This window comes from Aotus nancymaae, unplaced genomic scaffold, assembly GCF_030222135.1.
Source record: "Aotus nancymaae isolate 86718 unplaced genomic scaffold, 86718_ANA_hifiasm-v0.15.2.pri h1tg000016l, whole genome shotgun sequence".
NCBI classification, from domain to species: Eukaryota; Metazoa; Chordata; class Mammalia; order Primates; family Aotidae; genus Aotus; species Aotus nancymaae.
This window is the reverse complement of record NW_026988428.1, coordinates 21,232,308-21,255,163: the sequence shown is the minus strand read 5'-3', so window position 1 is coordinate 21,255,163 and position 22,856 is coordinate 21,232,308. Positions and strand designations below refer to the sequence as shown.

General features: G+C 37.2%; 1 protein-coding gene across 9 annotated transcripts in view; it reads right to left on the bottom strand.

The window, feature by feature from the left end:
• PPP1R12A (protein phosphatase 1 regulatory subunit 12A) overlaps nt 1-20,826 on the bottom strand; it is a 150,825-nt gene extending 129,999 nt beyond the window's left edge. For 3 of the 9 annotated variants that reach the window (XM_012442037.2, XM_012442042.2, XM_012442038.2), the window contains exon 1: nt 20,371-20,826. In XM_012442037.2, the coding sequence (XP_012297460.1) occupies nt 20,371-20,607 (237 nt within the window). In that variant the 5' untranslated portion in view covers nt 20,608-20,826. The remainder of the gene's footprint in view (nt 1-20,370) is intronic. The other 6 variants (XM_012442036.2, XM_012442043.2, XM_012442046.2 and 3 more) reach the window with 3 other exon arrangements.
• Between the last annotated feature and the right edge of the window lie 2,030 nt (nt 20,827-22,856).

Here is a 22,856-nt window from a genome sequence, read left to right as displayed (position 1 = left end):
TCTTTTCCTTTATGGGTAATAATCTTTTTGTGTCCTGTTTAAAAATTTTCCCCTACCCCAAGGTTATAAAGATATTCTCATAGTTACCTTGTAGAGTATCTATTATTTTTGTATTTCACACTTAGATCTACAATCCATCTGGAATTTGTGTGCATGGTATAAGATATGGGGGGAGATCGAGATGAACTTTTTCCCCATATACATAGGCTGACAAGACTCTCTTTCCTCCACTTTTCTGAAATGCCACCTTTATCATAAACCAAGTGTCCATATCTGTCTGGAGCTTTTTCCAGACTCGATTCTAATCCATTAGTTTGTTGTCTAATCTTGCACTAACACCACATTCTCTTAATTGCCATGGCTTCATGATAAGTCTTAATGTCCATCCGAGTCGGTCAGTGTTCTCACTTTCTTATTCCTAAAGACTGACTTTGCTGTGACTGGTCTTTTTCATTTTTTTATCAATTTGCCATTTTTCACATATGCATACACAAACACATAATGCACACATATCTGGGATTTTGTTTGGATTTGTGTTGAATCTCTGATTGGTTTGGGAAGAACTAATATCTTCACAATACTCCTAGTCTTCCAAGCCATGAACACAGTACATCCCCTAAATTATTTAGCTCAGTGGTTCTCTTAGCCCCTTACAGGAAGTCTACAAGATTAATACTCTCATTCTCTTATAAGCATATGGTGGAGTCTTCCAGGAGCTATGTATGTGACATCACAATAGGCCAGATGCAGAAGTGGATATGAGTATCAAGCTGTCTTAAGACATTAAAAAAATTTCCAAAAATGTAAAACAATGCCACTCTTTTTGTTTTGCAAAATACACCTATTTTTCATAAGCATAATATTTTTGTTGGAATGTAATGGGTTATTTTAAAGTAAGTATTTAAAAGTTTTTTTCAACTTTCTTTCCTAATTTGCTAAATACAGACAGCCAACTAAACAAAAACCTCTTTGGGTTCCTCAATTTTTTTAACATTAAAATAATAACAAGAACTTAAAAATATTATGGGTTCCTCAATTTTTTTAACATTAAAATAACAGACAAAAAAATTAAAATATTATTTTATTGCAATGTGGATTCACACGTAGTTGTAAGAAATAATACAGAGTTATCCCTTTGTCTCCTAGTAAATCTTTGCAAAACTATAATATAATTAGAATATTAACATTGATACAATACAGCTATATTCATATTTCCCCATTTTACTTATTTGTACAATGTGTCCTTGATTTTTAAGATTATAAAGAGGGTCCTAAAGCCAAAAAGTCTAACTGCTGGCTTAAAATTTCTTTAACATCTGTTTGTACCTTTTTATTTGTACAGACTATACATTTACACAATCAATACTGGCATCTTTCTGAACTCGCTTATTTCCAGCTTTATGTCCCATCACTCCTCAAAATACATGCCGGGTGCAGTGGCTCATGCCTGTAATCCCGGCACTTTGGGAGGCCGAGGCAAGTGGATCACTTGAGGCCAGGAGTTCAAGACCAGCCTGGCCAACATGGTGAAACTCCATCTCTACTAAAAATACAAAAATTAGCAGTGCATTGTGGTGGGCACCTATAGATCCAACTACTCAGGAGGCTGAGGCAGGAGAATCGCTTGAACCACCTGGGAGGCAGAGGTTGCAGTGAGCCAAGATCATGCCACTGTACTCCAGCCTGTGCAACAAGAGCAAAACTCCATCTCAAAAAAAAAAAAAAAAAAATTACATGATTACAGTTAAGAGTAGGTATGTTTTTTTTAAGACAGGTTCAGCCCCATCAGCCAATACTGACAATCTTGTATGATACACGAATAACCAGCAATGGATCAAATGGTCCCTTTCCTGGAAATCTGGAATTAGAATTCATAAGGAGATAAATCTCTCTAGACATCTAGACCAGAATGTAAACTCTGGAAGTGACCTTATTTTCTGCCTTCTGAACTGGGAAAATAAAAAATCTAGTTTGCTATAAAAAAGAATAATATGGGTTTATTAGAAACAATAACAAGAAACTTACGAACTTCTTGAGTTGCACATAGTACCTGATTTTAATTTATTTCAGTAGCCCAGGTTCTATGAGATAATATAATCTTATAAATTATTTAGGCCAGTTCCAAGAGCTTTTCTTACTTATAACCAAGACTCCTAACTAATATGTGCATAAAGTCCTTAAAGGTTGGTCTAACACCATGGGTAAGTATGTGGCTTTGAAAACTAATTCCTTTCTGTTTTTCAAGGGACTCATAAAAAAATAATTGAGTTGATGGAGTTCTGGGAGTCTTGGGGCATTTTAAGACTCCAAGAACCATACTATGTAGTATGTGTGCTTGCTTATGTATGAGAATGTATGTGTGTTTATGTATAAATTTGGTAAGAATTCTAGAAAAAAAAATTTGGAATATAGCTTTGGTTTTACCTCTGCAGAACTAACTTTGTTATATGAAGCCATTCCCACGGCAGGTCATTGGTAAGATATGCTGAACAGCAAATGAATCTAAAAACCTAGACACATCCTACAAATGTGATCTTAAAATACAGAAAAATAGATTTTGTTTCCTAAATCTAGGCTAAACACTATTTTTGCTTTACAATGAATTGGTATATTTTTAAATTATTATATTGTTGTCAGACACAAGGCTTGCTGTTAAACTTCCAGTGACTTATTTCTCATATGTCTGTCAAAGATGACCTCTACAAACCTATACTCATCAATTTTTTAATGTGGAAATTTACATTAATATCCATTATCTTTTCATCTTATTATTTAAAATCCACTATTTTATCCTTTTTATAGTTCTCTCTCAGCTTCTACAGCTGTATCTGCTTAATAGTATAGGGTCAAGATTAACCACTACGATAAGTCTTCCCTTTGGGTTGACACTGAGTGATCAATCAGCAGGCTGACAAGTATACAGTAGTTCACCCAGCTGTTAGTAAGCCTAATCCTGATAATATTGAAGCCAAATTTTTGTCATGTTAACCATAAGATATAACAAGAGCCTTTCCATGTGCTTTACTCAAAAAATCAAGCTATACTGTTTGCAACATTTCCTCAGTTATATTTACAAACCTTGACAAGAAAGGAAGTAAAGATAGGTCAATACAACTTGTTTTCAAAAAACTCAAACTGGCATCTAGTTCTCAACACAGTCTCTTCCAGAATTATCTGTTTAATAGTGGATATTAGAATTCTGCCAGTCTAGAAGACCACTTTAAACAAACGTACACATATAAACAACAAATGTATATGTAAATTAAATGTCATTCCATCTGTTGCCTTCCATTTTCCTATTCTTGCTCTGGTTTACAAATATTAAACGTTCTCTTTTCACTGCCTTCAAAATTATTTTCATAAAATTCATCTAACTATGGGCTTCAGCATTCCTCATTCTATTCTTAGAGATTTGGGGCTGTTTTTTCAATTCATTGTTAGAATGGATATTCATCAACAAATGCTTTGTGAATTCATAAAGAACAGGGCAAAAGAACATATTGTCTAAAAATTGCTTTTCTAATTTTTTCTTCTACATTATCTCCTATTGGAATTGTTTAAAATTCTGAAAACCAAATTTTATCTTTTAAAACCCCTTTGTCCTTCAAAAATGACTTGCCTTTTTGGTAATTATACTTAGCTTTTCTCTGAACTTTCTGTAGTTCACTTGCAAAAAGCTACAAAATGCATCTAACCATATACAGAATTCCATTATTTGCTTAAAAAAACTCTCCCAAGGTGTTCATCACATAGTCAAGCAGTCATTCCTGATGAAATAAAAGGTCAGAGAAAAGACAAGTGTAATACAGAAATACTGAACTGTCAACACCAGCTTCCTTGAGTGGCCAAAGACTAGTAAACTAAAATTCATTAATTATATCAGTGTTTCTATATTTAATCCACAAAACATTACTGGGAATAGCCATTTAGGCATTTTTCTCCAATTGAGATTTTTTTTCCTGCTTGTTGTAAAAGATCCAAAAATGACATAATTCAAAATCTGTATTATCCTCCCAGAGACAACCAATGTTAACGGTTGAGGTAATTTATCAGATTTTTTCCCTATGCAAATAACCCCCCAATGGGCTCATACCATACACACTGTCTTGCAATCAACATTTTTACATTTGAGTGTTTTTGAAGCAAGAAAAACTTATTTAATATTCCCACATTTGTAAATGTCAAAGATGGGTTGAAAAGGGAAAAAGATGCCATGTTATATACTGATGCTTACTCAAAGTCAAAATGACCCAAACAACCTTTCTGTACAACTTTTACTTTCCTCATTAACTGTAACTTGTAATAATATTAAAATATGTAAAAACCTCTCAATCAAACGCTCAAATCAAGTCTTGTAATATTTTCAGCAAAAGAAAAAATATTAAATATATTAGGCATTAATAAAGTATATAAAGGTATAAGCTTAGTTATAGCTAATATTTTACCTTTATTTTCCCTGAAAAATACCACTTAGTAAATTTAGAAACTGAGAGAAGTTAGAGATTGTTGAATTCTTTCACTGTACACTTATTAGAAAAATCTAACATGCTCTGAGAAAATGTACTCTCATCTATTTTAACCTGTGACTTTATTTTTATAGCACACTATTTCAGTTAATAAAAGACTTGTAGACTGTTACTACTACCATTCCTTTATTCCTCTCCAACAGTTCTGTGATCCACTCCTCCCCACAGACCTCTGCCACATACATAATATCATAAAAGTAAATCTGGCTTTACTTAGAGGTTCTTTACTAATTCTTCTGAACTGAAAAGTACAGAAAAAAATTTTTTTTGGAACATTTTTTGGTAGTTCACTGAAACCTTAAAAAAAAAAAACCTACTCACAAATTTGTATCCTGTGGTTTTTCTGCATGTTCATAAATTGTTTTCTACTTGGTCTTCACATTTCCAGGGAATCAGACAGACTTAAGAGAACAGACTAAAACCAAGGGAAAAACCACACCCCAAGCATGATCTCCATGTATTACTTAAAGTTCAGCCAGCCCTCCTCCGTGCGTGCATGACATCCTGTATAGATAGACTTTAGCGTACATTTTACACTTGATTTTCTTGTTTACTTGACTGTCTCCCCCAGTATCATTCTACAATATCAATACTCTGCTGCTGACCTATACAGTAAGCACACAATATTTACTGCATGCTGTGAAAAGCACCTTCATCACCTAGTTGTTCAAACCAGGAAACAGGTGCATGCACATCTTTAAATCCAATCCCGTAAGCCAATCCACCTCCAATTCCTATCAATTCTATTTCTTAAATATATTTTAAGTCCATCTACTATTTTCCAACCCTACCGTATGAACTAGTTTATCACATAGTCATCTCTCTCAGACTACTCAACTTCCTAAACTGTCTATCTCCAGGTTTGTCCTTTCTTTTCAGTGCCTTGTTTACACTGCAGCCAAAAGTGATTTTTCTTAAAAAACAAAAATTGTCTGATTTAACATGATTAAAATCCTTCAACTGGCCGGATGCAGTGGCTCACGTCTGTAATCCCAGCACTTTGGGAGGCCTAGTTGGGCAGATCACTTGAGATCAGGAGTTCAAGACCAGCCTGGCCAACATGGCGAAACACTGTCTCTACTAAAAATACAAAATTTAGCTGGGAGTGGTGGTGTGTGCCTGTAATCCCAGCTACTCAGGAGGCTGAGGTGGGAGGATGGCTTGAACCCAGGAGGCAGAGGTGGCAGTGAGTCAAGATTGCACCACTGCACTCCGGACAAAGACCTCATCTCAAAAAAAAAAAATAAATCCTTCAACACTTTTGTTCACTTCCAGGTCTTTACACATGCTATTTTCCCTCTCTCTGAAATAGTTTCCCATAATCTTCCTTCCCTAACGACCTTGGCTAACATTTACTTATCACTTAGCAGCTCAAACATACAACAGTATACATAAAGTCCTCCCCCCTCCCAAAATCCAGGTGGAATGTGCCTTCATAAGCTCTTATACTGTATTATTACCATTACATATCATTACACATAATTGACATAAATTTATAATTGCCTGTATATTTATCTATACACTTCTGTATACTACAAGCTGTGTTAGAGCAGTGGCAATCTCTGGCTGTCCTGTTCACCATCATAACTATAGTGATTAATACGAAGCCTAGGCTGAGGCTGGGGGACTGACAGAAGGTAATTACTATGCCTCTGTCAGTGCCTGAATTTGTAGTAGTAAACACTGATAAATATATAAGTTTACTTTTTAAAATGTTTGAGATATCATTCACATACCATAAAATAACCAATTTAAATACAAATAAATGGATTCACAGAGCTGTGCAACTGTCAGCACAATTTTAGAACATTTTTGTCACCCTAAAAAGTTGCACCCATTAGCAGTTACTCACCAACTCCCTTCAACACCTCTAGTTTCTGGCAACCATTTATTTGCCTTCTTGCTTCAAACACAGATCTACCTATTCTGGACATTTCATATAAATGGAATCATATACCATGTAGTCTTTTGTGATTGGCTTCTTTCACTTAGCATAATGTTTAAGATTCAACCTTGTAGCAATTATCAGCACCTCCTTTTTGCTGCTGCATAATATTCCACTGATTCCAGGGACAAAACATATCACTTTATTCATCAGCTGATAAGACGTGTGTTATCATCTTTGGTTATCATGAATAATGCTGCTATGAACAGTACTGTATGCATTTCCGTGTAGACATATTTTCAATTCTCTTGGGTGTATATCTAGGAGAACTGCTGGGTCATATGGTAACTCTGTTTAACCTTTTGAGAAAATGCCAGACTGTTTTGAAAGCGGCTGTACCATCTTACTATTACCACCAGCAGTGCATGAGGGTTCCAGCTTCTTCATATCTGCCATGATTTAAATATCCCTCCCAAAACACATGCTGAAACTTGATCCCTAATATGGCACTGTTGAAAGTTGGGGACCTCAGGAGATGACTGCCTCAGGAGGGCTCCACTCTCATAATAGATTAATCCATTTATGGATTCAATGGTTAATGAATTAATGGGTTATCATGGGAGTGGAACTTGTGGCTTTCTAAGAAGAGGAAGAGAGATCCTGAGCACGTTAGCACACTCGGCTCCCTCACCATGTGACACCATGTGCTGCCTTGGAACTCTCTACAGAGTCCCCAACGGGCAAAAAGGCTCTCACCAGAGTTGACCCTACAACCTTGGACTTCTTAGCTTCTATAACTGTAAGAAATAACCTTAACTTATTTTCTTTTTAAATAATCCAATTTCTGGCATTCCGTTATAAGCAACAGAAAATGGGACTAATACAACATCCTAGTCACTGCTTGTTATCTCTCTTTTTTTTATTATAGCCGTCCCAGTAGGTGCGAACTAGTATCTCATTGTGGTTTTGATTTGCATTTCCCAAATGGCTAGGTAATTTCATTTTACTGTCGACTCTATGAGGGTACTGTTGGTATATGTTTTGCTCCAAAAATGTATCTCCACAGCAGTTAATAGTGTCTGGCACAGAGGAGACCTTTAATGTATGTAAAATGAATATATAAAAGATTTTTTTTTAAGGTGTGTGCATGGTAGGAGAGATGGACTGTATGTAAGTGAAGGAGAAAACAGAAAACGACCCTGAGATTCTAGCTTAGTAAATGGAAGACAGATATAAAAAATAAGATACGGATCATATAAAAAGGAGAACAGATCATATAAAAACAAAGTTGAAACTACAGAAATAACACAAAAAGACAAATAGACATATGAGAACCTCGGCGACATTCATCTTCAAGAAAGAAACTGATAAAAAAGGACACAAAAAAGAACAGGGGCATTCGGAAGACAAACCAGGAGTGAATAGGGCAGTAAAAGACTCACGACATCTGCTGATAAGTTGCCTATAACCTACAGAGCTTTCTCAGGGATGTCTTCCATGACACTCTGTGTTAAGACCACCTAATAAAACCTCTAATCTCACCTTGTATCTCTACACTATGACGTATTTACATTGTCGTCATTTGCTCATGCTGCCACCTCAACTAGATCGTATTCTACAGGTAGGCAGGGACTGTTGTTTTTAGATATTAGTACTGTGCTGGACATATGATAAATGGCGATATCTGAGTTATTCACTAATTTAAATGAATAACAGCATCATATAAATGAAGAATACAGATATTGTTTAATATTTTAATAACTTCAAACACTGTTTGTCTTGTCTTCCTAAACTGCTTCTCTGAGTGAAATACGACGAATTTTGTATACAAACACACACAGAGTAATAAAGCAATAAAATAATTTTCCTCAGTTGGGCATGGTAGCTCATGCCTGTAATCCCAGCACTTTGGAAGGCCAAGGCAGGAGGATTGCTTGAGCCCAGGAGTTCGAGACCAGCCTAGGCAACACAGCTGTTTCTACAAATAATAATAATGATTTTAAAAGTCAACCGGGTATGGTAGCAAATGCCTGTAGTCTTAGCCAATCAAAAAGCTGAAGTGGGAGAATCACTTGAGGCCGGGCAGTCGAGGCTGCAATGAGCTGTGTTCATATCACTGCACTCCCAGCCTGGTGAACAGAGCAAGACTCCATCTCAAAACAAAAAAATAACAACAATAATACATAAAACAAAAATTTTCCTATGAGTGACATATAGGGGATAACATTATCACATGAATGTAACAGATGTGTGTCAGCATGAGTACTTTCAAGGTTAGTTTTCCATTTTCAATATACTAGAAACTTTATTAAAAATATCTTTTGCAGACTTAGAACCCAAATGCCCATCAATGATAGACTGGATAAAGAAAATGTAGCACATATACACCATGGAATACTATGCAGCCATAAAAAAGAATAAGTTCATGTCCTGTGCGGGGACATGGATGAAGCTGGAAGCCATCATTCTCAGCAAGCTAACACAGGAACAGAAAACACCTCATGTTCTCACTCATAAGTGGGAGGTGAACAATGAGAACACATGGACACAGGGAGGGGAACATCACACACCAGGGCCTGTGGGGGGTTGAGGGGCAAGGGGAGGAATAACATTAGGACAAATATCTAATGCATGCGGGGCTTAAAACCTAGATGACGGGTTGACAGGTGCAGCAAACCACCATAGCACATGTATACCAATGTAACAAACCTGCACATTCTGCACATATATCACAGAACTTAAAGTAAAATTAAAAAAAAAGTCTTTTGTATAAGAGATCATGAAAATGGCATGCTATTTTTAGCAAAACATAAAATTGCAGGTGAGATTTCTAAGAAACAATCCTAAGGAATACAATGTGATGAGTAAAGATGTATATGGTATAATATTCACCATATCATAAGAAAGTGGAAAATACACTAAATGTTCATCAGGAAAAGACTAAGAAAATAAATTCTGAGATGTATATGCACATGCACATGTGTACGTGCAAGTGTACACACACACACGCACACACACACCCCCAATGGAATATCATGTACTCATTAAAAAGGAAAATGTATATGAATATTAACACAGAAATGTATCTTAAAATATACAATGGTTCAAAATCAGTTATAAACCAGAAAATAAGTATGATCCCATTTATAAAAAATTACATACTTGTATAGAGATGTATAAAAGGGTGTTAAACTTTTAAATGGAGCAAACTTCAGTCCTGGAAATTTGCTTAGCATTCAATTTCTTTTACATTTGTCTTTAGTGTTTTAATTAAATAATTATTCTTAAACTTTTACAACTATTTTTATTTGGGATAAAATTTACATACAACATTAAACAAACAAAAGTAAGCCATGCTTAAAAATAAAAAGGAGAGGCCAGGCACAGTGGTTCACGCCTATAATCCCAGCACTTTGGGAGGCTGAGGTGGGAATACAAGAAATTAGCCAAGCGTGGTGGTAGATGCCTGTAACCCCAGCTACTCAGGAGGCTGAGGCAGGAGAATCATTTGAACCCGGGAGGTGGAGGTTGCCAAGACTGTGCCATTGCACTCCAGCCTGGGAGACAGAGTGAGACTCTGTCTCAAAAAATAAAAATAAAAAATAAAAAAAGATGGGGACAACCCATATAAAAGCAAGGCACTGAAGACTTAATAATTACTTATTAAATTTTCATGTATATCATAAAATAATTGAAAACACTGAGAAGATCAGAAATATAAAGGCATTTTATCTGTAAAAAATGATGGTTCAAAGACTTAAATAGCAGCAAGCATTTTAAAAGAAAAAATCTTGAATATGCTACAAAGTTCTTAAGCAGATTCCACATACTTGGAAGGAATACAGATATTGCTGAATATGTCATCTGCTCAAACCTTTTAAGAAAAACTGCAGAAACTAAACTATCTTGGAGAAAAACAATAGCTCTTAATGAAATAGTGTCATGATCTAGAGACAGCAGCATCAAAATCTTTTTATTTTTTTTTTTAATTTGAGACATGGTCTCACTCTGTCATCCAGGCTAGGATGCACTGGTGTGATCACGGCTTACTGCAGCCTCAACCTCCTAGACTCAAGCAATCCTCCTGCCTCAGCCTCCCAAGTAGCTGAAACCATGGATACATGTCACCATGCTCAGCTAATTTTTTTTTTTTTTTTTTTTTTTAATAGAGACAAGGTCTCACTTTGTTGCCTAGGTCACTTTTGAACTCCTGGGCTCGAGTGATCCTCCCACCTTGGCCTCCCAAAGTGCTGGGATTACAGGCATGAGTCAATGTGCCAGGCAGCACCAAAATCTTTTGCAGAAAACAAATATGCACAAAAAAGACTGTGTTCACAAGCTATAACATTGACTTGTTTCATCAAAATCTAGAACAGAAATAAACAGACTTTAGGTTTAGAAATTCAGAAGCTTACTCAAATACAGACTATGTAAAAAGAGTTAACTTAAATCCAAGGTGACCTATTTATGATCACATTTCAGTTAAGAATAAGCTTTTTAGAAAATATCATATAATCACAGATATTTTTTCACCATGATTACTACATGATCTACCTTATTTCCCAGACACATTTTTGAATGATATCATTTTCAAAATTTAAAAACTCTCCTGAAAGAAAACAAAAATCTCAACAAGGAGGATATTTTTTAAAAATGTCTGGAGCTGAAACTCCAATAGCAAAGCACTAGAAATTTTCCACGCAAGAGTATAAATATTCAAATAAATTTATAACCATCTAAAACAACTTTGAAGGCTAGTAAAATATGTATAATTTAGGATGTTTATTACTGAGTGTGTACGTGTACATGTATGTGTGTACATGTATGTGTATAACAGTCCATAAAAATACACTTTCCCATATGGCTATTAACCTTTAAAAGGGTACCAACTTACATCTCACAAAATGTATTCTCCTTTGCACTATCCAGTATTCAAGAAAATGACATGAACTTTGTACAATCTTATGCTTTTATTGTTAGAGGTGTTCAACTAAGAAAAAAAGTAATTTCAGCTCAAATGTGAGTTAAATCATCAGGTTAAAGTAAAGCTTTTTGTTAAGTGAGGCTCTCTGCAGAATATCTCACTCAATACACACAACATTTAAATACACTACTATAAAGGAGACAGCTGAGGAATGCTTTCACTTCTTTCCATGGTTTCTACTGAATGTCATTTCAGAAATGCCTATATAACACATGACAATGTGGAATGTCTCCACCCATGAAAGAGTATTTGAGTTGAGCAGGAAGCACACTTAGGGCAGTAACACAGAACTCAAGTGTGTCTTTTTATGGTTAGCCAGCATGACAATGCAAAGATAAACAACCAAACATAATAAGGTCAGAAAATACTGACACAAAGGGAGCCATAATAAAAATGTTATTTGGAAAAAACAGTGTGAGTAAAATAACCATAAAATATGCATTATTTCTAATGTCACAACACTAGAGGTTTATTTTCTTTTTCTTTTTTGATAAAGACAGGGTCTCGCTATATTGCCCAGGCTAGTCCCAAACTTCTGGGATTGAGTGTCTCACCTTGGCTTCTCAAAGTACTGGGATTACAGATGTGAACCACTGCATCCAGCCTAGAGATTACTTTTCTAAATGAACACTCAAGGATTTGTTTAAAGAAATTCATTATATATTTCTCAGTTACATAAACCTGAGCTTCTATTGATAATCAGTAATATATCCCATTTCAAAAATAAATCTAACTTCCTGATAATTCTTTTCTTTAAGGCAGATTCTCGCTCTGTCACCCAAGCTGGAGTGAAGTGGCACAATCTCAGTTCACTGCAATGTCTGCCTCTTGGGTTCAGGCAATTCTTATGCCTCAGCCCCCAAAGTAGCTGAGATTACAGGAATGTGCCACCACGCCTGGCTATTTTTTGTATTTTTAGTAGAGAAGAGGTTTTGCCATGTTAGCCAGGCTGGTCTTGAACTCTTAAGCTCAGGTGATCCACCTGCCTTGGCCTCCCAAAGTGCTGGACTACAGGCGTGAGCTACCATACCCAGCCAACTGATAAATTTTTTTACTGTAATAACAGTTACCTTTACACTGTAAGTATTATAAAAATAAGTAGTTGGTATGATCTTTTGTATTAGGATATTTTTAAAGTTTGTCAGTGCTGTTATATTTACCCAAATTATCATTTTATATTCTATGAATTCTGCTCTTCAAAATACTAGTTTACACTGTGTTCAATTGTTTTAAATCATTAAATATTTATTGTGTACCTATTAAAACAAAATGCAGATACAAAAGGAGATTTAAAGAAAAAAGGATCAAAGTCCCTACCATAAGGGTACTTAAGGGACTTCTTCTTTTCCCCCAATATCCCTGGTATGAAGTTTCCTATAATTTGTCTCAAGAAAGAGTCAAATATGTACATGTATACATGCATAAAAAACTTACTGTAAATGATTAAAAAAACTAAAACAGGCCAAGCATGGTGGTTCATGCCTGTAATCCCAGTACTTTGGGAGGCTGAGGTGGGAGGATCACTTAGATCTAGGAGTTTGAGACTAGCCTGGACAACATAAAGAGATCCTGTCTCCAGGGAAGAAAAAATTTAGCTGGAAGTGGTGGTACATGCCTGTAGTTCCCTGACTGGGAGGCTGAGGTGGGAAGATCGCTTGAACCCAAGAAAGCTGCAGTGAGCCATGTTCATATGCCACTGAACTCCAGCCCTGGTGACAGAATGAGACCTTGTCTCAAAACACACACACACATATACACACACACACATACACACACACACACACACACACACACTCAACACCTGAAACAATATAAATTGTTATTAGGGTAAAGAAAAATAAAGGTATTTAAAAATTAAATTCTACATCTCAAAAAAAGGAGCATTTCTATTGCTGCTGATATATTCTGCACATAATAGTCAATCAAAAATAATCCTGGCAGTTCCTAAAATTTAGGATAATTTTGAATTCTGAGATTAATTTAGATACAGTACTATTGCAGTTCAATTACCATAGAAAGGTCTTAAAAGTGTGGGCTAACTAAAACAAAAGCGGATGAAGAAAACAATTATATGTGTGTCTGTTGCACTTGATTTTCAGTTAATTTACAGGGAAACCTGAAACTACTAACCACCACCATAATGATGAAAAGATGTAAGAATAGTTTCTTCTTCAGAATTCAAAGAAGATATCTAGCATAGCCTAAAGTTTGAATTTTAGAATCAAACAGATCTACGTAAGAATCCCAGCTCTGCCATTTATTTTTTTGGTAATCTTGAGCAAATGAAAAAGCATGTTGTGAAAATTAAACTATTGTTTGGAAAAGCACTGCTCCTCCATAAAACACTAATTAAGGCATGGCTACTACATATGTAACTCCAACTGAGAATAAACTCAAAATTGTTGAAGGTCTTCAATCCTTCAAAGAGGTATACCAAAATGCCAATATCTCATCGTCTTTTCAATGTTATCGTGGAGCCCCACAAACTTTCTAAAGAAAGGTGAAGTAAAATACGGCAATTTTTCAGGCACAGAGGCAATAAAAATAGCAACTTCATATAATGTCAAGAAGTAACATGTTACGGCAAAAACAAAACAGTGTTTTATGCCTCCCCGTATTAAAAGGTTTTTAAATAATTTTCTTTTAAAAAGCATCCAGTAAGATTTTAAAAGTACTTTTATTATGTGAACTATAATTTTTAAATGTGGTAATAACAAATGGATGATGAAACACATTTCCTTTATTCCATCCAGTGTTTCTACCTGGCTTTACTAGAAAATGCTCAGTCACATCTTGCAATCATATTGTAACTGAGGCCCATGAAAGATGGTGTTGGTTATGACACCTTAAAGTCAGACCACAAAAGTGTTTCCAGGAAGCACAGAGGCAGCAACTAAGAAAAAGCATTATAACAGCAGCAATGTGGGCACTGGTGCCCTACCAGCACATCCCATATATGGCTAGGGTTGCCCACTTATTTGTAGGAAGTGAGGGGCCAGTTTGGCGTTGGGAGGGTTTTGCTTGTTAGTTTAGGTCGGTTTTTAAAAATGGATTTAGAATGATTTCAATAAAAACTTTTGAAAGATATCAGCATGAAGTGTTACAGCTTTTCTAAAGAGAAAATTATATAGAGAAAATATTTTACACTGCACATTCTTTTAGAAACAAACTTTAAGGCTCTTTATAAGTGATCCAATAGGTTCTTCTAAGATCTTAACATTCTCCACCAAAAAAAGTGTAAACAGTTACAAAATAACTCTTAATTCAGATTTTTCATAATAATTAATTAAACTATTTGCTAACAACTCAAAACAAATTACTTCCAGTCTCTTTTACATTTCACATCTTAAGAAGACTACACAAAAGTACTCCTTTTACTGATGAGAGGATCGTGTATTTTACAAAGCTGCTTAAAATGGCTCCCTTAGAAGTAGATCAAATTTGTATTTTAAGAGCAAAATTATTTCATACTAAGCCTATCTGTAAGTCTGTCTGCAATGGAAAGTAAAAGAAAAACTATTTTAAAACTGTGATAGCACAGAGCATGGAACTAATCCTACTTTGCATTCCTCTAGCAGTGGTACTCAACCTTGGCATCAGGGACCAGTTTCGTGGATGACAATTTTTCCATAGATGGGGTTTGGGGGGTGGTTGTGGATGAAATTGTTCCACCTCAGATCATCATCAGGCATTAGATGCTCATAAAGAGCACACAACCTAGATACTTCACAAGCGCAGTTTACAATAAGGTCCGTGTTCCTATGAGAATCTAATGCCACTGCTGATCTGACAAGAGGCGGATTTCAGGCAGTAATGTTAGTTCACCAGTCCGTCGCTCACTTCCTGCTGTGCGGCCTGGTTCCTTACAGGCCACGGACCCATCTATCCACTGTCCAGTATTTGGGAACCCCCACTCTATAGGACCTAGAGTCCTATAGACTCTTACAAAGTAAGTAGTTGATTAATGATGCAACTGGATATAGTATTTTTCTACCACTTAACCATGATCTAGGCTGCTTTAGAATTTAATAGACAGGAGGTTAATATTAAGATTCTTTTGGGCCGGGCACAGTAGCTCATGCCTGTAATCCTAACGTTTTGGGAGGCCAAGGCGGCCGGATCGCTTAAGGTCAGGTGTTCAAAACCATCCTGGTCAACGTGGAGAAACCCCGTCTCTACCAAAAATACCAAAAAAAAAAAAAAAAAAAAAAATTACCCAGGCATGGTGGCATGTACCTATAATCCCAGCTACTTGGGAGGTTGAGGCAGCAGAATCGCTTGAACCTGAAAGTCGGAGGTTGCAGTGAGCCAAGATTGTGCCACTGCACTCCAGCCTGTATGACAGAATAAGACTCCATCTCAAAAAAAAAAAAAAGAATGTTTAAAAGTCTCAAGATATTAAAAATAAATAAATTGAAGATCCACAACAAAGTTTTTAATTTGTTTCATAATCACACAAATTCCATTATGTGCAAGAACAATATGCTATGTATCTGATGCGAAGGTTTCAAAAATGTATCTCACGACATATAAATAACTATAAAACTTCCTATTGATGGTTTGAGGTAAAGAGATACAATTCAATAAACCTTTAGTGAACACCTACTTACTATGTGCTAGGCTCTGGAAATACAAAAATGTGGAAGATTAGGTCCTCAGAGGCTATGAGGGAAGACAAACACAAACACTTTTTTATTGCAGGAGAGGCAGAATATAAGGGTACAGTGAACACCCCAGAGAAGAGAAAGTGAATCTTGAACAATGACTAGGGTTTTTAATTGGCAAACAAGTGAGAGGGGATAAAAAAAGCATGGCTAAGGCATGGAAATAAAAAATGTAAAGATCTAGTTGAAATTTAAGCAAGTTAACCAATTTATAAAGGGCACAACACAATGAAGATATATCAAGCATAAGCTAAATGGTAAAATGTATTACATCCACATTTAGAGAGAGGAGTGAGTGATACCACCAGAGTGGTATTGTCCAAAGATTAATCTGACAACAATATGCATGCTAGATTGAATCAGGGAGAGAATAGAGGCAGGAAAAACAATTAAGCTATTACTATACTCTAGGAAAAAAATTAATAAAGGTATGAACTAGGTTGACAGAAAGAGTGGCAAGGAAAAGAACTGATGGAAAGGTAATTGTAAAGAAAAGACTGAGCTATAAGATTGACTGGATTATACATAGACAAGGGGAATGAGTAAACAATAACTGTTTAACTCAATCTAAAGATATACATCATTAACAGAAACAGGGACATCAATAAGAAGAGGGCTTGATGAGGAAAGATGTTCCATTTTAGGCTGAATTTAGAGAAATTTCTGACAATTATATAAAACTGTCTTATAACCAAATTAATAATACTCAAAATTAGTTAAAAAGGATGCTGGTAAAGCCCAAAGATAAAAAGAATTATCTCTAATGTTAAGGGATAAAAGTAAAATTATAATACCGAATTCCAACTGTGAAAATCTGTTTTTGAACAATAAGAAGTTATCTGAAGAAATTACAAAGGTTAACGTGAACACAGTAGTCACCATTCTACGGCAAAGGCAGTGAATCTGTATTTACTATATTACTACTTAAAAAACATTTATATATATATGTATATAAAATTATAATATATTTAATAGCATTGCATTTTAAATCAATACATAACCTAAAAAATGGAAATGAGGCTTGAAGCTTTGCAGAATCGAGGGAATTGTAAACTGACTTGGAAGTCCCTGGCGCAGAGGAAGAAGAAAAGATTTTAAGGTTAAAATCAACAGGCTAAACTCAAAACTGCTGGAGAAAAATCTCAGCCCTGTATTTTATGCACACCAGTATCAGTAAGAATCAGCAATAAGGCATTCTACATATAATCGTATTAATCTCCCTAAATCCTTACAAAGTATGCCAAAATAGAGATATAATCACATACTGTAAAACTCTACCAGGTAGCTTTAAAATCAGAAGCTGACCATTGCCCCGTTGGTAAAAACGAAATTCTACTCTAGAACTTGGTTCTAGAAAAAAACAGAAATTTATATCTATGCTTAACTTTGTGCTGTTTTGTAGCCTTGAGGGGGGTCAAGTCTCAGTGGAGTGGGTGGGGGAGAAAGGCCAAGATAGGAAATTTGACAAGAAACACTGCTTCTTCTCCTATATAGAGGACATATTTCTATACAAAAAAAAAACAGCTAAAAACTGGGTGTCTTTTATAACTTCTAATGAGAGAGCACATTCAACAAACTAATAAACCTTTAAATATAACCTGTTTATATTTAAAATGAAAGCAAACAATTAGATTTTTTAAAGTGTATTTGTGGGTTGTGATGTTCCTAAAACTTTTCTCTTGACAATAAAATTGAGAACACTTGAAAAAACTCAAAAAGCAAATGAATATTCAAAAAACAATAACCAACCTGGTGAAACATTTTAGGTATTCTATGATCTTTTGAGAGGTTAAATTTTAAAGAAACTATTCAAGGACTATTAAATCAGTGATTTCAGTTTTTATCATTAAATATGGAAAGCAAGCTAAGTTCAAGAGATTTCTTAAAAGCTTAAAATTTTCTTGTGTGTGTGGTTTTTCATTTTATTTATTGTCTTTCACTACCTGTTGTCCTAAATTTGCCCAAAGTGAACTCCGTTTTCATAGTAACAATGGGAAAAAAGTACAAGAGTTGATAAGAAGAGAGTGAAGAAAACATAACAAAAATGTTAATGCTTGATATTTTAAAGATTTTGACTTAACGGATTTCAGGAATGTGCAGACAAGGAAAAATTTTATGGAAAAGTGGAGGCGGGCAGAGGCTATCGGTTCAAACCCACATAAACATAAAGATATTACGCAAATGGCGTAAATTTAGAAACTTGTTTGTCAACTAAAACAAAATACCCAATAAAGATGTATCTACAGAACACCAAACTAACCACTAACTTCAGTTAATCAGGAAGACACTGGTAAGTCTGACAATTCTTGCAACACGTGAATATTGAGAGGAGAAAAAAATATCTTAAGAAGGCAGTAAAACGTATTTTCTCTTCCTCCCTAAACCAGTATTACAGTAATGTAAATATCAGAAATTTTCCTCTTTCTCCAAGACAATAAAATTGGGTTCCTCCACAATAGTAACTTTAAATTTCCATTTGACAATTTGAATAAAACATATTGATGCGAACCATTATCCAATTATCCTGACCTCCTACAGTAATAAACGTCTTTCAGATTGTTTCACACTAAAATGTTTAAAATGTGTAAAACAAGTACACTTGAAACAAATTTGAAGATTTATCTTATATAATTACATTATCATTTTTAATGCTAAAAGTTTCTTTCACTCTCAACACCATGGTTTTAAAATCTTAAGAGTTATGATATGCCTTAAATAAACTTCAGCTAAATAAAGTTTGCTATGCATTAAATAGTCTAAATTAATGAAATAGAAAAAGTGCTAAAGACCATGCTATATTTTTACTGGGTGCCACATTTTGAATTCCATATTTGTCCTGCAATTTGTCAATCATTTCAATGTATCGAGTCAACTTTGTACATAAAGGCTATACTCCAAGTCTGATATGAGAATTCGATTACATAAAATTTAAAATGGTCATCATTCACTTAAACAGGAAGCAGTACAAGGAAAAAATGCCACTACACACCTCTTTTTAAAAAGCATCAAGTTAATGTTCATGAAATATAAAGCCTTGAGTTTCAACCTTCCAAACAAGTTTTTACTACAACATTACTCAAAAAAAGGCTATGCTTCCACATACAACCAAGGCAACTTTGAGATAGCTTACAAGTCTTTTCATTGTAAGGGGAAGCTATTGCTGCAAAGATGTTTTCTATTATAGTAATTCCAAGTTGCCCGCTAACAAAATAGAAAAAGCCTATGTCTTGTCACCTATTACCATCACTTAAAAATTGCTTTTATGCAGAACTCTACGTGGTTGTGTTGCTTTTGGCCTGTTAAAGGCAAGGCAACATTATCTCTGGATTGCCAATAGTTTCTCCTTATTTGGCTAACATCGAGAGATCCCAATCAGACTACTATAAAACTTTAACATGCACAAAGCATCCATTTTGAGAAAAGTTTGCGACCAGCTTTCTTCCCCCATCCCTAAAAGAAAAATCAGAGCTTGGTAACTGGCTTTGAAAAGAGTGTCCCATATTTATTCTTTTTTTAACCGCAGTGCACACGCCAGGACCTGGGGCTCAAGGATCTCTGACACTGCGGCAAACTTCGAGTATCAGACTCAACACGTTCCTGTTCGGAGGTGGGCAAGCTCTTCGGAGGGCTTCCTTAGTCTACCCACTTCCATCCCCTTCCTTTCAGTCGGTGCAGATCAGCTAATTACACTCTGTTTTCCCCTCCCCAGTGACCAGGAGTAATAAATGAGAAAACAGGAAATCGTTCGCTCAGGGCACTCGGCTTAGGGCTCTAGATTACTGTTATTATCATCTTCATTTGTAATCAAGTACAAAAAAAGTGCAACAAATCTAATGCCCACCTGCAAGTCAAAGATGTTCATCTGCCTAAGCCTCCCTAATGCCCCTTGTTAGTTTTCTTCCTTCAGCATCCGCCCGCACCCACCCCCCACCCCCCCGCACAAGTATATCACTGACACCAGGGCCCAGGCACAATCCCACTACACCCCTCCCTGTCTCGACCCGAAATCCCAGACACTCATCCACAAACGGCCCTGTGGCCCCAAGACGACCACAGTTCTTTTCCCCTATGCCCCGGAAATCACCCGGTTCCCAACTCCAACAGCAACTGTTCTAAAGGGGGCCTCAAGCCCAGTGCCCTCCCCTCCACCAGTTCTCTCCCTCCCGCCCTCTCGGGAAACCGCCCCCTCACCCGCAGCAGGGTGTCTCCCGCCGCCCCCAGCCTCAAAAGGCGGAGAGCCGAGGGCAGGCCCCGGCGGGAGGCCGACGAAGACCCTCAGGTTCAGGAGAGCCGGCGGCGGGGCGCACAGACCTGGTGCAGGGCAGTGAGTCCGTCCACATTGGCGTAATTGATGTCGGCGCCGCGGTGCAGCAGCTTGAGGACCTCGTCCGTGTCGCCGCTGGAACAAGCAGCCAGGAAGACGGCGCCATCGTCGAACTTCACCTTGGTCTTCTGGCGCTTCACCACCGGAGGCTCGAGGTCCGTCTCGGAGCCGATCCAGCGCTTCAGCTGCTCGTTCCGCTTCTGCTTCGCGTCCGCCATCTTCATCCCCTCTCCTGCCGCCGGGTCTTCTTATCTTGGGGGGGGGGGGAGGGGGAGGCGGAGAGGGAAGAGAGGGGAGGCAGGGGGTGTGTGAATGTTTCTATGAGTGCGGGCCGGAGGAGGGCTGGGAACCAGGAGGAGACGCTCGAGACTTCCAGTATCCCACAGAGCACTGGGGCGGCGCGCCCGGCCAAGCGGACCTCCCTTCCTACCACAGAAGCCCTCCCGCCCCCAGCACGGCCACCCGTCACCGGCGGCCAATCTAACGTAACTTCGCGAGATCCGGACAAGGACGCGCCCTTCGACCAGTGCGCATGCGCCCTGGGCCTGCGCCCGCCCCAGGAAAAGCGCTCCCGCAAACTGCGGCGGGGGCGGCCGGGCCACCGGAGGGAAGCGGGTGTGGCCTGGGCAGCGGGGGCTGGGACAGACCTCGAAGGGAGGAAGCGGGGAAGGAAGGTTGTTCTGCCGGGCTGGGGGCTCCCGGGGTTCCGGAGGCTAGCAGTTGAACTTCAAGGCTCTGCAGGGCAGGTCTGTCTCCTGGGCTGTCTCAGCTCCTCCGAGTCGTTGGCTCAGGGCGGAGGATTTTCCTATTGGCTGCGTTATTTGAATGGAATGGAGGATAGGTCGTGAAGTAGGTGCTCTTTCTAAGGAACTCAGACGAAATTGGGCACGTCAGAATTAATAACCTTTTAAAAGTGGGGTCTGTGTAGCCGAGGGCTTTAATGGTACGTTCTTGAGGTTACCACTTATTGACAAGGGTTGACCTGCGGTAACTGCGTTGGCTTTCTGCCAACCCCCACTTTAGAAACGTTTTTCCTCTTCTCTTGTTTTGTTTTCTCTCACGCTTGAATCCTCTTCTTCGATGCTTTAAGCTTGTCTGGTACTACCCGTGAGCTTAGCTGAGCCTGGTTACTGGTCCTTACCTTTTAAGGGATTTCTGGTTACAGCTCCATCGCTTTCTAAGGAGGGGTAAAGACCCAGCTGCGTCTAGCATTTAAACGGAATGTTAGTGAAGGCAATAAATTCAACCACTATTTATTGAATACCTACTATGAGCCAGTAACTGTACTAGGCACTGAAGATACAATGAAAAATGTGACATTTATTTGAACCACCTTTTGAGTTCACTTGCCCAAAAAAGAATAATTTATCATCATCATAAAAACAGACTTTAACTTTGCCTTGTATGACCACATGCGTGCACACATAGGATTTGTAGTACTGATGTCTTATGAGCCATTTATCTGCAATCTCCACCATATTTACTGAACACTACATTCTTATCCACTATTATTTTTAGAGCATTTTAAAAAGCCAAAATGAAAGTCACAAAACCTTACCATGGAAGTTTAGGGGTCATCAGGACTGCATCCCTCAAGAACTAGTTAATTTTCTTAACTTTACCTAGAAGTAGGATTAGAATTCACTCGGCAAATACTATGCACCTGTTCTGCGTCAAGCATTGTTCTAGGTGCTGGAGAGAGCTGTGAACAAATAAGCTTTTCTTAATTCTCAGCATGCTACCTTTTTCAGTGGACTACTTCACAGCCTATCATATTGAGAAATAAAATAATTGAGTAAAATATGATTAGGAAACTACCTGCCCGTGAGACAATTTTCTGAACCACAATTATTAGGATAGCGATAGATTCCAGGTTAGGGTAAAAATATTTCCTCTGAAAACATTGTAGAAATAGAAAATGAATGTAATATTTGTAAGATGTACCACTGTATGTTCATAACATATATTAATAAGTCAGATCTTTGAATACTGATGGTGTTAGGTGCTGAAAAATACTGTTAGCACTAAAATACAGAATCCCTATCCACAAAATACAACTCTCAGAATAAAAGGAATTTAAGGATGCCTTGTCAGCTCCTCCCTCTACCTAGGCAAACTGACAGCATATTTTTATTGTTTTCCAAGAACGTTATAGCCTATTTGGTAGCTCTTTAAAGTACCCGTTGAATATAGATGCGTATCTCAAGTTTTCATTTGGGCAAAAAGAGTTTGGTGGGAAGTATGCTATTCCTGAGTCAAGCACTTATTTCAGGATGCAAAATTAATAAAACAATAGTTTATTAATAAAACATAGTCCATTCAGTTCCCTGAAGCTATCAGGGAAAAACCAACCAACTAACTAGGGCCAATAATCGTGCAAATTTCAGTGAGTTTATCTTCCTTCATGTCTCTAAGGTCAAGACACTGTGTTATTATTGAAAGTACTCTTTTTTTTTTTTTTTGTCCGTGAGGC